Source organism: Mirounga leonina, unplaced genomic scaffold (assembly GCF_011800145.1).
Source record: "Mirounga leonina isolate KUSES-001 unplaced genomic scaffold, KU_Mleo_1.0 Mir_91, whole genome shotgun sequence".
NCBI classification, from domain to species: Eukaryota; Metazoa; Chordata; class Mammalia; order Carnivora; family Phocidae; genus Mirounga; species Mirounga leonina.
The window spans coordinates 7,600,727-7,613,144 of record NW_023270839.1 but is presented as its reverse complement, the minus strand read 5'-3'; the positions used below and the strand labels follow the sequence as shown (position 1 = coordinate 7,613,144).

Below are 12,418 nucleotides of genomic sequence, written 5' to 3'. Positions count from 1 at the left end.
GCCATCTGCTGCCACCATAGCTTGGGAACCCCCTTAGTGCTGGGTGTGATAAATCAACCATCGCTCTGCTCTCAGCAGGGCCTCTTCCCCACCCACACGTGCCAGTGACAATTTTGTGCTGCTTCCTGTCCAGGAGGCTGTAAGCCCACCATCAACCGCTCTGTCCCCCACACACGCACACACCGGAGAGCCAAAAGGACAGGGATCACCAAGCTTGTGGTCACTACCGCTTTCACACTCACCTCTTTGTCCTCTTTTCCCAGGGTCCAAACCTTGCCTTCCCAATTGGTTTAAGATTCAAGATTCACCCTCTTCACCTTTCTGCTCTGCGCATAGCATTGGCGTCCCCTCCCCCACAGCAGGGTGAGAGCTCTTCCCTCTGCAGCTCTTCCTCATACAGCCCTGTGCATCTTTCCACCTCATCAACTTTTCATCTCTTTGCAAACAGAATCGGGAAGTCTCTCCCTCCTCCCTGCCTCTCTCTCCTTCTCTTTTGTTATTAGCTTCATGAGTGGGGATGCTAATGTATTCACTAGACAATGTCTTCACACCACTGTTTCCTGTAATTACAGTCAGTGCCCTCCCACTGTCCTGGCTTATTTGGCTGTAAAGTGCTTGGAGGAGGGACAGTGTGGACAAAAGACACAACACAGGCTGAGGTCGAGTAGTGTAATGTTAACAACCAAGAAAGTAAAATCACCTCTGTAGCAGGTCATTAACAACTAGTAACACATAGAGGTCAACGGCACCAGAGCTTAAAAAAATTATCAATACAATTGAGGACCCTTCCACTACAGGATAGGGAGCTATATCCACATTACCAGCAATAGTCCCCCCATGAAATGCAAGCAGCCACATCCACCCTCCTTCAAGGGGTAGAACCACTGTATTTGTCATGTAGATCAGCTACATTGTCACTGGAGACTCGGATCCAGCCATCCTCCCGGACATGGTAGAGGTTGACTGCACCTCCTGAGTAGGCATCTCTATAGGTGGCTTGGTAGATGGCTCGACGGGCCAGATCATAGGCCTGTTCCACCTCTAGGTCATAGGAGTAACCCCGATCCATGACTCCATAAGCATACACAGAGCCAGAACCTACAGAGAAGGTGGTCCCCGAGATCCGGTTTCCTTCACTGTCCACATAGTACAGGCCTGGAAAGAGAGGTGAGGTTAGCAGGGAAAAAATGACCATCACTTCTGACATCTAATTCATTCTCCAAGAAAAGTTCTCCATCCCTCTTGAAACCCAGGGGAGACCAACAGATATACAAGAAAATAGTACTTCTATTACATTACTTTAAAAAAAAAAAAAAAACGGGCGCCTGGGTGGCTCAGTTGGTTAAGCAACTGCCTTCAGCTCAGGTCATGATCCCAGGGTCCTGGGATCGAGTCCCGCATTGGGCTCCCTGCTCTGCGGGGAGTCTGCTTCTCCCTCTCCCACTCCCCCTACTTGTGTTCCCTCTCTTGCTGTGTCTCTCTCTGTCAAATAAATAAATAAAATCTTTAAAAAAAAAAAAATAGCTGGGGCACCTGGGTGGCTCAGTCAGTTAAGTGTCTGCCTTCCACTCAGGTCATGATCCTGGGGTCCTGGGACTGAGCTCCACATTAGGTTCCCTGCTCAGTGGAGAGCATGCTTCTCCCTCTCCCTCTGCCTGCCACTCCCCCTGCTTGTGCTCTCTCTCGGTCAAATAAATAAGATCTATTAAAAAAAATAGCTGAAGGAATCAAATTAAATATTAAGACTCCTGGATTCTACAACATACCACCTCATCTCACCTTACATCATAACTGCTTTCTTGTCCTCGCTGTATAACCAAAAAACAAGTATAATCCAAATGACTTAGGTTTCTTTTTTTTTTTTTAGCTTTTATTTTTATTTATTTGACAGAGAGAGAGAGAGAGAGCACACGCACAAGCACAAGCAGGGGGAGGGGCAGAGGGAGAAGCAGGCTCCCTGCTGAGCAAGGAGCCTGATTCCAGCTTGATCCTGTGACTTAGAGGTTTCAAGCATAGAACTTCAGGCACTGTGGAAGATAATGTTTAAAACAATCCTAGCCCTGGGGCGCGAGGGTGGCTGAGTCAGTTAAGCGTCTGCCTGAGCCAGGTCATGATCCCAGGGTCTTGGGGCCTCGCTCCATGTTGGGCTCACTGCTCAGCGGGGAGTCTGCTTCTCCCTCTCCCTCTACACCCCCACCTCGTGCTCTTTCCCAAATAAATAAAATCTTAAAAAAAAGAAAACAATCCTAGCCCTCAAAGTTTAGGCTATCTGGGGGACAAGACATACATCACACAGTAGGAGAGAGCCTACAGTTCCAAATCATATTGCAAAGACCCGCACTGTCCAATATGGGAACCACTAGCCATGTGTGACCACTGAGCATTTGAAATGAAGCTGGCACCACATGCTGAAATGATAACATTTTGGATCTACAAAATATATTATTATTTTAAGATTTATTTTTTTGTTTTAAAAGATTTTATTTATTCATTTGAGACACAGAGATAGAGAGAGAGAGAGAATGAGCAGGGGGAGAGGCAGAGGCAGAGGGAGAAGCAGGCTCCCCGCTGAGCCAGGAGCCGGATGCGGGGCTTGATCCCAGGATCCTGGGATCACGACCTGAGCTGAAGGCAGATGCTTAACCATCTGAGCCACCCAGGCGCCCCTATTATTTTAAGATTTATTTTATTTATTTTTTAAGATTTAGATGGAGAGAGTGCGCGAGTGTGTACGCACACAGGGTGGAGGGACAGAGGGAGAGAGGATCCTAAGCAGACTCCATGCTGAGTGCAACCCTGAGATCACACCTGAACTGAAACCAAGAGTCGGATGCCTAATCGACTGCATCACCCAGGCATTCCAAAATAAAATATATCATTAATCTCTCTTCCTTTAATTTTTAAAATGTGGCTACTATATAAAATTTAAAATTACACATACGGCTCACATTTTATTTCCATTGGACAGTGCTGGTAATAGATCAGGGGTTGGTCAAGCCAACTGCCCGTTTTTGTAAACACAGTTTTACTGGAACACAGCCATACCTATTTGTGTACATATTGTCTATGACTGCTTTTGCGTTAAAGCAGGAGAGTTAGGTAGTTGAGACAAAGACCATACAGCCTGCAATCCTCCATTATTTACTATTTGGCCCTTTATGAGTAAGTTAGCTAATTTTTAGCATAGATGAAAATTTTTATCAATTCCAACTGCCTGCTGGATCTTCCCAACAGGATGCCTTTGTGACCAAGTTCAGATTCAAACTTCCTATCCTCAAATACTTTCAGTGGCTCTCCATTACCAACCAAACTCATCTCTCTCGCGCTCCACCAGCCCACACTGCCTCCCGTGTTCTCAAATTTTGCCTGCCAATGGGATCGTTCATCTTCTACTCTCACTGTACATCAGAGTCACCTAAAAGCTTTTTAAAAAGATGCCCAGGACTTACCCCAGGTATTCTTTTTCAGGTGGTCTGGGGCGGAGAACAAGTATGGGACTTGTGTTTTAAGTTCTCTAGGTGATTCTAAGCAAGCCAGTTGAGAACCAAATGCTTACCAGTTTTCAGGTTCAAGGATTCCAATGTCTACCCCAAACGAGCCCCTCCCCAGTCCCATCGCCACTACCGTGCCTAGCGAGCTCACTACCTGGTTCCAGTTTAGGTCTCCAGCTCTATGGATCACTACTCCTCTTCACACAACCTTAGTTCTGATTAAACTGGGCTTTTGGGGGTGCCTGGGTGGCTCAGTCGGTTAAGCGTCTGCCTTCAGCCCAGGTCATGATCCCAGGGTCCTGGGATCGAGTCCCGCATCGGGCTCCCTGCTCAGCGGGGAGCCTGCTTCTCCCTCTGCCTGCCGCTCCCCCACTTGCGCGCACGTGCTCTCTCCCTCCCTCAAAAAAATATTTTAAAGAAACAAACTGGGCTTTTGGTTATTCCCCCCAAAGTGCACGCTTCGTCCCCCACCCCCCCTTTGGTCACCATGCTTCCTTTCTCTCATTTGCACATCCTGGACAACTGCACTTACCCATGAAGTCGTCCTAATTCCTCCCATCAGAAAGAATCCCTTCTTCCTCAAAACTCCCTCAGCATCATATTGGTTCTTTTACAAATGGCATTCATCTCATTTAGCCTCATGTTAAGTAATCTGTGATCCTTTTTCAGTCGTCTGCTTTTTGAGGTAAGGGGCTGACTCATCCTAAATGGGACGGGCTGTCAGGAAGGTTCTGGAGAAGGCACGATTTAGGTTATGCTCTAGCTTCTCGGGTTTTCCTTGCTAGCCAGGATCTAAACTCTCGTACGCCGCTTCCATCAGCTAAGGGTACAAAGCAACATTTCCAAAATGCTTCCCTGGGCCGCATAAAATGTATGGAGCTGTTCTTTTACACTTTCCCCAAGAAAGCGTCTCAATTTCCAAAGTAACAAGCTACGCTCCTCTCACAGCCACTTTTTAATCTTCTCATTCACCCTCCACTGAGTAGTGAATTGAGAGTCTCCAAAGCAAGTGGAAAAGCGCTGGGTATCCTGCAGTTAGTTGTTCGACAGAGGAAAACTAGGCATTCAGTAAGCAGGTGAATGAGTGAAGCAAAAACAAAAGGGAATAATAACTACTCAAGCATGGAGGGGGAATATTATACAGAAAGTGGCTAGCTGTATTCCAACTTGATAAAGAGACATCCAAAATTGGTTGAAAAGCTGAGGTGCCGGGCTGGCTCAGTCTGTGGAGTGTGCAACTCTTGATCTCAGGGTGGTGAGTGTGAGCCCCATGTTGGGTGTAGAGATTACTTAAATGAATAAAACTTAAAAAACAAAAAAAAACAAAACACAACTGGTTGAAAAGGAACTGACATCAGATACAAGGTTGAACCTCCTGGCAAGGTTTCTATATACTAGAAAGAGAAAAAGGCTAAGGAATTTCTTTTCAGAGATGACAGAACGGGACCTAGGGTCCTAGGGTGAATCTATCAAGCAAGGAAAGGATGAGCCCTAAAGGCCCCTTCTAGGCCAAAGACTCCCTAAAGGAAAAAAGGGAAGAGAAATGACTAACTTCCTGTATATTAGAGTTTCACTGTCCAGTACAGGGGCCACTTGCACTATGTGGCATTGAGCACCTGAAATGGGGCTAAGGCACATGCCAAAATGATATTATTTTAGGTATTCTGGATTAAATGAATCATTACAATGTCCCCATCTTTTTACTTTTTAAATATGTCCACTAGACAATTCTAAAAAATTGTTATTGGGGCGCCTGGGTGGCTCAGTCAGTTAAGTGTCTGCCTTTGGCTCAGGTCATGATCCTGGAGTCTGGGGATCGAGCCCCGCATCGGGCTCCCTGCTCAGTGGGGAGTCTGCTTCTCCCTCTCCTTCTGCTCCTCCCCCCGCTCATGCTCGTTCACGCTCTCTCTCTCAAATAAAATCTTAAAAAAAATTGTTATTTATTTTTTAAGTAACCTCTATGCCCAACGTGGAGCTTAAACTCACCCTGAGATGAGGAGTTACATGCTCCACTGACCGACCAGCCAGGTGCCCCTCTATTAGACAATTTTAAATTACATGTGTGGCTCACCATTATATTTTTATTAGAAAGCACTGACTGGAGTTTTTATGTCTGTTATCCAATTTTATTTTCAAATACACTCTTTGTAGGTCTTATCATTTTATGAGAGAGAAGGAGAAACATTATGTGCCAGACACTACATGCTTTATGTGTATTACTTCATTTAACCAACGTAACAGATGATGAAACTGACTGGGAAAATGAGCAGCCAAAGTAAGGTCACAAGGGGGAGTCAATGACACAGTGGGTCTAAGCTCCATGCCCTCTCCTACACTGTGGGGCCTTCCTTGAACAAAAAGAAAGGGCAGAGAACCTAATCAACACATCCCCAGCACTGACACAAAGACCTCTCATTCACCTGTTCATCCAACCCCTCCTCTCTGTAGTGCCAGCCCAAAAACCAAGTGGTTGCAGCATAACTCACCAGGGCCTCTCTTATCCCAGCCACAGATCATGGTGCCCATGGACAGCCCCATGCCTTTATACTGATACACCATGTTGGCAAGCAGCTTGGAGGCAGCTGCTACCGAGATGCGTTCCTTGTTTCGAAGCTCATAGATGCGACATTGCCGAGCCAACAGCCGCTCCCAGAAGCTGCAGTCCGCTGCGCCCCCAGCCATGGTGCCCAGCAGGTAGGGATTGATCTCGATCACCTTCTTTACTGTCTGGGAGGCTATATAGGCACCCGCTGTGGCCCGAGAGTCCGCTGCAACGACGACTCCATGTTGAAACTGTTAAGATCAGAGGAAAACACAAAGCAGGCCACATCAGACCACAGAAACATCTCCTTGACATTTCTTTTTGCATCAGTGGAAAACCAGAACATCTCTTTCTCTGTCCTTTACACTTCACAAAATGCCTTCCACATACCGGTATCAACTAAGCTTCACATGGATCCCTCGACATGGGTATGACCAGTATTAACTTCAATTTCAGGGCGCCTGGGTGGCTCAGATGGTTGGGCGTCTGCCTTCGGCTCGGGTCATGATCCCAGGGTCCTGGGATCGGGTCCCACATCGGGCTCCCTGCTCCTTGGGAGCCTGCTTCTCCCTCTGCCTCTCTCTCTCTCATGAATAAATAAATAAAAATCTTCAAAAAAACAAAACAACAACAACAACAACAACAAAAAAAACTTCAATTTCATTTTATAGATCAGGAAACGGGTTCACTGAGATCGAATGACTTGCCCAAGATCGTAAAGCTAGTTATTGCAAAGCTGGATTAGGAATCCCAGTTGTCTGGCTCCTACTACAGTGTTCCCTCCCACCATCCTTCCCCTCAAAAGACCTAGCTTTTCAGTTACCCTCGCCTAATGGGGACCCAGTTTCTAAAACCTTTAGTTAATGGTTAAACATCCTTTCCTCTGCCAATATTCATTGCTTTGAGGCCTCCCCTTTCCTGGACCGGAGCCACCCGAGTGTTGCCTAGGAATCAACCCAAGCAGCCTCGGGTTCCTTCCCGCCCTTAACCTCAGCCCCACGGTGCTATGGCTAGACCGAGAACAGAGGCCTCTCGGGACAATGAGACAGCGAAACCACCGGGGTCGGGCGGACAGGCCCGAGGCTCCCACTGGGCTCCGTGGTCGCGGCCTCCGCGGGCTCCGGTCCATCCGGAAGGCCGGGAAGGCAGGGAAGGGCGCGGGCGCGCGGGTCTCAGCCCGGCGCGGCGGTTAGGTCCGCACCTTGAAGGCCAGGGTAGTGGTTCCATGAAGCATTTCGATTCTCGGCTCCTCCGCGACACCCCAGTTGGGCGCGGCCAGGCTCAGCCCATCGCTGGGACTCCCTGGACCCAGGTCCAGCAGATCCGCACGACCCCCGAGTCCGAAAAACCCGAGCCCGTTCACCGGGAGCGGCCTCTCCAACACGCTGGCCAGCGCCATGGCTACTAAGGGCACAAGTAACCCGCTGCGAGCAGGCCTACCAGAGAGCAGCCGGGCAACGCCTCGCCGTCACAGCTTCACTTCCTATTAAAGCTATGCCAAGGAGGAGCCATTTTAACTACTGGCAACCACGTCTCCAAAAGCAAGAGCCAAACGCCGGGGACTGTTTTCACCGAGGGAGAAAAAATAAATACCTTAGCTTCCTCTAAATTTTAAAAGGATGTTGTCATCTTGACTTTAGTCAGGCAAGCAGCACTGAATTAAATTCACCTCTAATTCATAGGAAGCGATTGGAGACGTCCGTGTTGCGTAAGGGAAGCGAGGCCGGCCATCTTTGAGAAGGGCGTGACTAGTTGAAAATCCTCTCAGAACCCTTAGCGCTGAGTCGTCCCCGCCCTGCCGGGTGTCCAAGCAATACTTTGCATCTGTGCGGCGTTAGCATCCTATTAACGCGAGTGAAATTGCCATTTTGTTTAAGGGCACCCTGTAATACTGGGTAAAATAATGATGTCCTCTGAGGCCATGTTCCTGTGAAGTTAGTTAAACCCCAGTAGTTTGTGGTAAAAATTGCAACAAAATAAAAGTGCTATACCTCTTGTTTGATAGCATTAATCGCCAACACTACCCAAATTCTGTAACGTAACCAACTTTTAAGATTTGATATTCTCTTTACTCCCACCCTGTGGTGGAAATTCTAATAGGTAATGTATTGCCCAAAAGGCAGAAGAATAAAGAAGGGAACGTATGGGACTCAGTTAATCCACAAACTAGATTCTCAATTCAGCTCCGAATAACTGAGTCAATAGTCATTTACCATCTTAGAGCCTGGAGGAGGGTTGACACTCCATAAAGATGTACCAAGAGGTTCTCTAACTTAAGCTTGCTAAGACAAGCTCTTTATTAATACAGGAATGTGGTATATATCATAGTCTCTCCCTCTCTCCACCCACCTTCATTTTTCAACCCTTTTGGGACCCATAACAAACAAGGAAGTGGGCAAATGTATGAAATGTTGCCTCCTGTTTTATGGTTCTATGAAGTCAGTGTCTGGCCTTCCTTGTTGGATTCCAGCAGCAGTATCCATCAATATCTAAATTCCACTTTCCTCTGAGACCCAACTCAGCCCCTCCTCTTCCCCAGAAGACTCTGCATATGTTGTATTTTTAATGCTGAAATTTGGCAACCCTTTCCAAGCCCAACCATCAGAATGTAATGAAGCAGAAGATCTTTTTCTGCGTCTCACACTTGGATGGTGTGGAAAATGCAGAGTGCCTCTGTTTATAGAGCAGGTATTATTTTGCAGTACCCCCTGCAATGCAACTTGTTGTCCTTCTGACTCTTCTCTGTGGTTCGTTCACACTGAAACTAAGAGCATTTGTACCTCTCTTAAGACACTTTCACATTTTACCTGGCTGTAAGTGAACTTGATTGTAAGCTTCTAAAGACAGGTATTTCTCTACTACTCATCCCTGAGCCCACCGTATGCTTAGTAAATGCTTGCCAAGTGAATACATGAGAGAATGGCAACATGTTCTTCCAGTTGCAGAGGCTTGAAGCCCTGGCCATCTTCAACAACTCCCCTTCCTTTCCATCACGTTCAGTAAGTTGCCAAGTCCTGTTGATTCTTCCTCTACAATGCTTCTCACGTTCTTTTTGATAGCAACTGATACTACCTTTGGCTTCTTATTTCCTTACCCCTGAATTACTGAAATATTCTCCTAACTGATATCCTGGGCCCAAATTGTACTCTCTAATTCATTTTGCACAGTACCAGATTGGTTTTCCTAAAACACCCTCTTAATCTTATCTTTTGCCCGCTTAAAAATGTTCTGTAAAATTCAGCTCCTCAGCATGGCGTTCAAGGCCTTCCATAATCTGTTCTCAACTTACCTTATATTAGTTCTCTAGATAGATAGATATGTATATCACCTGTCACTATCTCTATCTATCTGTATCTACATATAGAGATATATGTCAGACAGAGAAAGACAAATATGTATGATCTCACTTATATGTGGAATCTAACAAAGCCAAACTCCATAGAAACAGAGAGTGGATTGGTAGTTACCACGGGTTGTGGAGTAGGGGAAATGGGGAAATGGTGGTCAAATGGTACATACATATTTCTAGTTATAAGAAGAATAAATTCTGGGAATCTAATGTACAGCATTGTGATTATAGTTAATGATGCTAAACCGTACTGTGTATTTGAAAGTTGCTAAGAGAGTAGATTTTATTTATTTATTTTTTTAAAGATTTTATTTATTTATTTGACAGAGACAGAGACAGCGAGAGCAGGAACACAAGCAGGGGGAGGGGCAGAGGGAGAAACAGACTCCCGGCTGAGCAGGGAGCCTGATGTGGGACTCGATCCCAGGACCCTGGGATCGTGACCTGAGCCGAAGGCAGACGCTCAACCATCTGAGCCACCCAGGCGCCCCAAGAGAGTAGATTTTAAATGTTCTACCACCACCACCACAAAAATGGTGAATTATGTAACGTGAAAGAAGTGCTAACTAACCTTATTGTGGTAAACATTTTGCAATATATGCATGTATCAAATCATCACACTGTACACCTTAAACTTACACAATGTCATGTGTCAATTTTATCTCAATAAAGTGGGCTTGGGGGAGAAAAAAATGATAAATGTTGTAGTTGAGAGGTGAGAAAGGAGATCAACATAGCTTGGGGTGAGGTGGGGAGACCAGGAAGGCCTTGCTAAGGAAGTGTGGATTCATTTCCCAAATACCACTTGGGTCCCATTGCTCCTCAAACCAACAGCCTCTCCTCTCTCAGACCACACCTGGGAAGGATTTTCAGAATAGATGGTACTCAAGCCAGGCTTTGAAGGATAGGATTCAAATAGATGAAGGAGAGGGGCGCCTGGCTGGTAGAGTGTGGTTCTTGATCTTGGGGCTGTAAGTTCGAACCCCACATTGGGTGTAGAGATTATTTAAAAATAAAATCTTAGGCACCTGGGTGGCTCAGTCGGTTGCCTTCAGCTTGGGTCATGATCCTGGGTCCTGGGATGGAGCCCTGAGTCGGGCTCCCTGCTCAGCGGGGAGTCTGCTTCTCTCTCTCCCAGGCAGCCCTACCCCCCACTCGTGCTCACTCTCTCTCTCTCTCAAATAAATAAATAATGTTTAAAAAAATAAAAAATAAAATCTTTAAAAAATAGATGAAAAAAATAGATGAAGGGGAGGTATGAGATGTGTTAGGAATAATGTGAAAAGAGGTTGTGGTAGATGGATCAGGACGGGACCATAGTGGGTCTTAAATGCCAGCCTGGGGAGGAGAAGGTGGTTTGGGTTGATCTTGCAGCCCTTCAAGGTTTCTTAGTAGAGAAGACACAGGACTTGAGTGATACCTTAGGAAAACATGTCAGTGTAGAGGACAAGATTAGAGGGGAGACGGGAGGGTGGCCAGTTAGAAGGCCATTCAACTGTCCAGATCTGACTTGAGAATGGCTTGACCTTAGGAGGTGACAATCCATCCATATATACAGCAGCTAAGGCTTAATCTTTAAAAACAGGAGACATACTTATCTCTCCAGTAAGAGTCCCATGTGGTCCTGTGCAAAAGAAGGGAGAAAGACTGGTTGGACTTTAGTGTGACCTCCTGGTTTCTCCAGTCTTCCCATGACATATTTGCACTTGCCCTTAGTACTGACTCTATGGCCCCGCCATCATGGTGTCTGGGGGGTCCAGGCTCTTTCCCTTGTGTGTGGGTCTGTTTCTTTTACTAAACCCATTTCCACAGCACTCCTTTGAGCTGCAGTGTTTAGTAAAATATACTCCAGATGGTGCCAGAGTAGTTGCAGCTGGTCACTCTGCCCCAATCTACTTTGTCTTTCTGCAGGGCCAGCCGTCAGGGTCTACTAATCCCATCCCTTGCCCACCCCTAGCTGGTCTAAGATTTAGACTCAGCCTTATGGGGACAAGGTCAGTTGTTTCTCTTGTCTTGGAACTACAAACAACTCTCTTGCTCTTGTGAACTACTGGGCAGAAGGGGGACCGGAAGAGGGAAGGCCATTAGATACTTTCAGCTACACCCTCAGAACTTTCCCACAGAGAAGCTATACTGCCAGAGAACTGTCAGGAATGCTGTCTTCATGCAGATGGAAGTTCATATGCACCTCCAAAGCAGAGGAGAATCAAGAGTTGGACATTCAGCCGACTGAGCTGCCCAGGTGCCCCTTAATTTTTTTTTTTAAAGTAAGCTCTAGGGGCGCCTGGGTGGCTCAGTTGTTAAGCATCTGCCTTCGGCTCAGGTCATGATCCCGGGGTCTTGGGATCGAGCCCTGCGTCGGGCTTCCTGCTCAGCGGGAAGCCTGCTTCTCCCTCTCCCACTCCCCCTGCTTGTGTTCCCTCTCTCACTGTGTCTCTCTGTCAAATAAATAAATAACATCTTTAAAAAAAAAAAAAAGCAAGCTCTATGCTCAACATGGGACTCGAACTCATAGCCCTGAGGTCAATGGTCGCATGCTTTACCAACTGAGCCAGCCAGGAACCCCTCACAGGATTCCATTCTGATGGCATTAGAGCCCTGACTTGTCTTTACCTCCTCCTAGGCTGGGAGCTCTTGCAGGGCTGGGACAGAGCCTCATTTGTCTTTGCATGCCCCATGCGCCCCACAGGAGAAACAAGAGGGGAGTCTGCTGTGCTCCTTCCACTCATGCCTCCCTTCCTTTGAAGTTACCCCAGCCCCCGCCCCACTCCAGGTGCTTGGAGGTTGATAGACGGGAGACTCCTTGGGTGACGCTCAGGTGTGTCACGAGCAGCGTCTTCCCCGCAGTGGCGACTTCACTGGCCTCCTCCTGTCTCCCCTCAGCAATCCTCTGAGGAGGAGGAGGAGGCTGCTCCTCAGAGCCAGTCCCAAAGCCTGACTTGGGGGTAGGCAGAAGTGAAGCCATAGATCACGTGCCCTTCTGGGCCCCTCCGTGCGGGTTCTGGCTGTAGCCCAGCTTCTCCTTAGCGTCTCTCT

At 47.1% G+C, this 12,418-nt stretch overlaps 1 protein-coding gene across 1 annotated transcript; it reads right to left on the bottom strand.

Moving 5' to 3' along the window:
• Window positions 1-655: 655 nt before the first annotated feature.
• On the bottom strand, window positions 656-7,508 carry PSMB5 (proteasome 20S subunit beta 5). Its single transcript, XM_034994032.1, has 3 exons — window positions 7,235-7,508; window positions 5,978-6,284; window positions 656-1,155 (listed from the first exon to the last, which is right to left on the bottom strand). Exons 1-3 carry the CDS (start codon window positions 7,430-7,432, stop codon window positions 869-871), a joined length of 792 nt encoding a protein of 263 aa, XP_034849923.1. The 5' UTR covers window positions 7,433-7,508; the 3' UTR covers window positions 656-868.
• Window positions 7,509-12,418: the final 4,910 nt, after the last annotated feature.

Bases quoted from the DNA above. Each gene is read 5' to 3' on its own strand.
- PSMB5 (XM_034994032.1), bottom strand. From the start codon at position 7,432: ATGGCGCTGGCCAGCGTGTTGGAGAGGCCGCTCCCGGTGAACGGGCTC. The intron at 6,285-7,234 runs GTGCGGACCTAA...TGATCTTAACAG, and splicing joins CCACTACCCTGGCCTTCAAG to TTTCAACATGGAGTCGTCGT. The intron at 1,156-5,977 runs GTGAGTTATGCT...CTCTCTTTCCAG, and splicing joins CTGGGATAAGAGAGGCCCTG to GCCTGTACTATGTGGACAGT.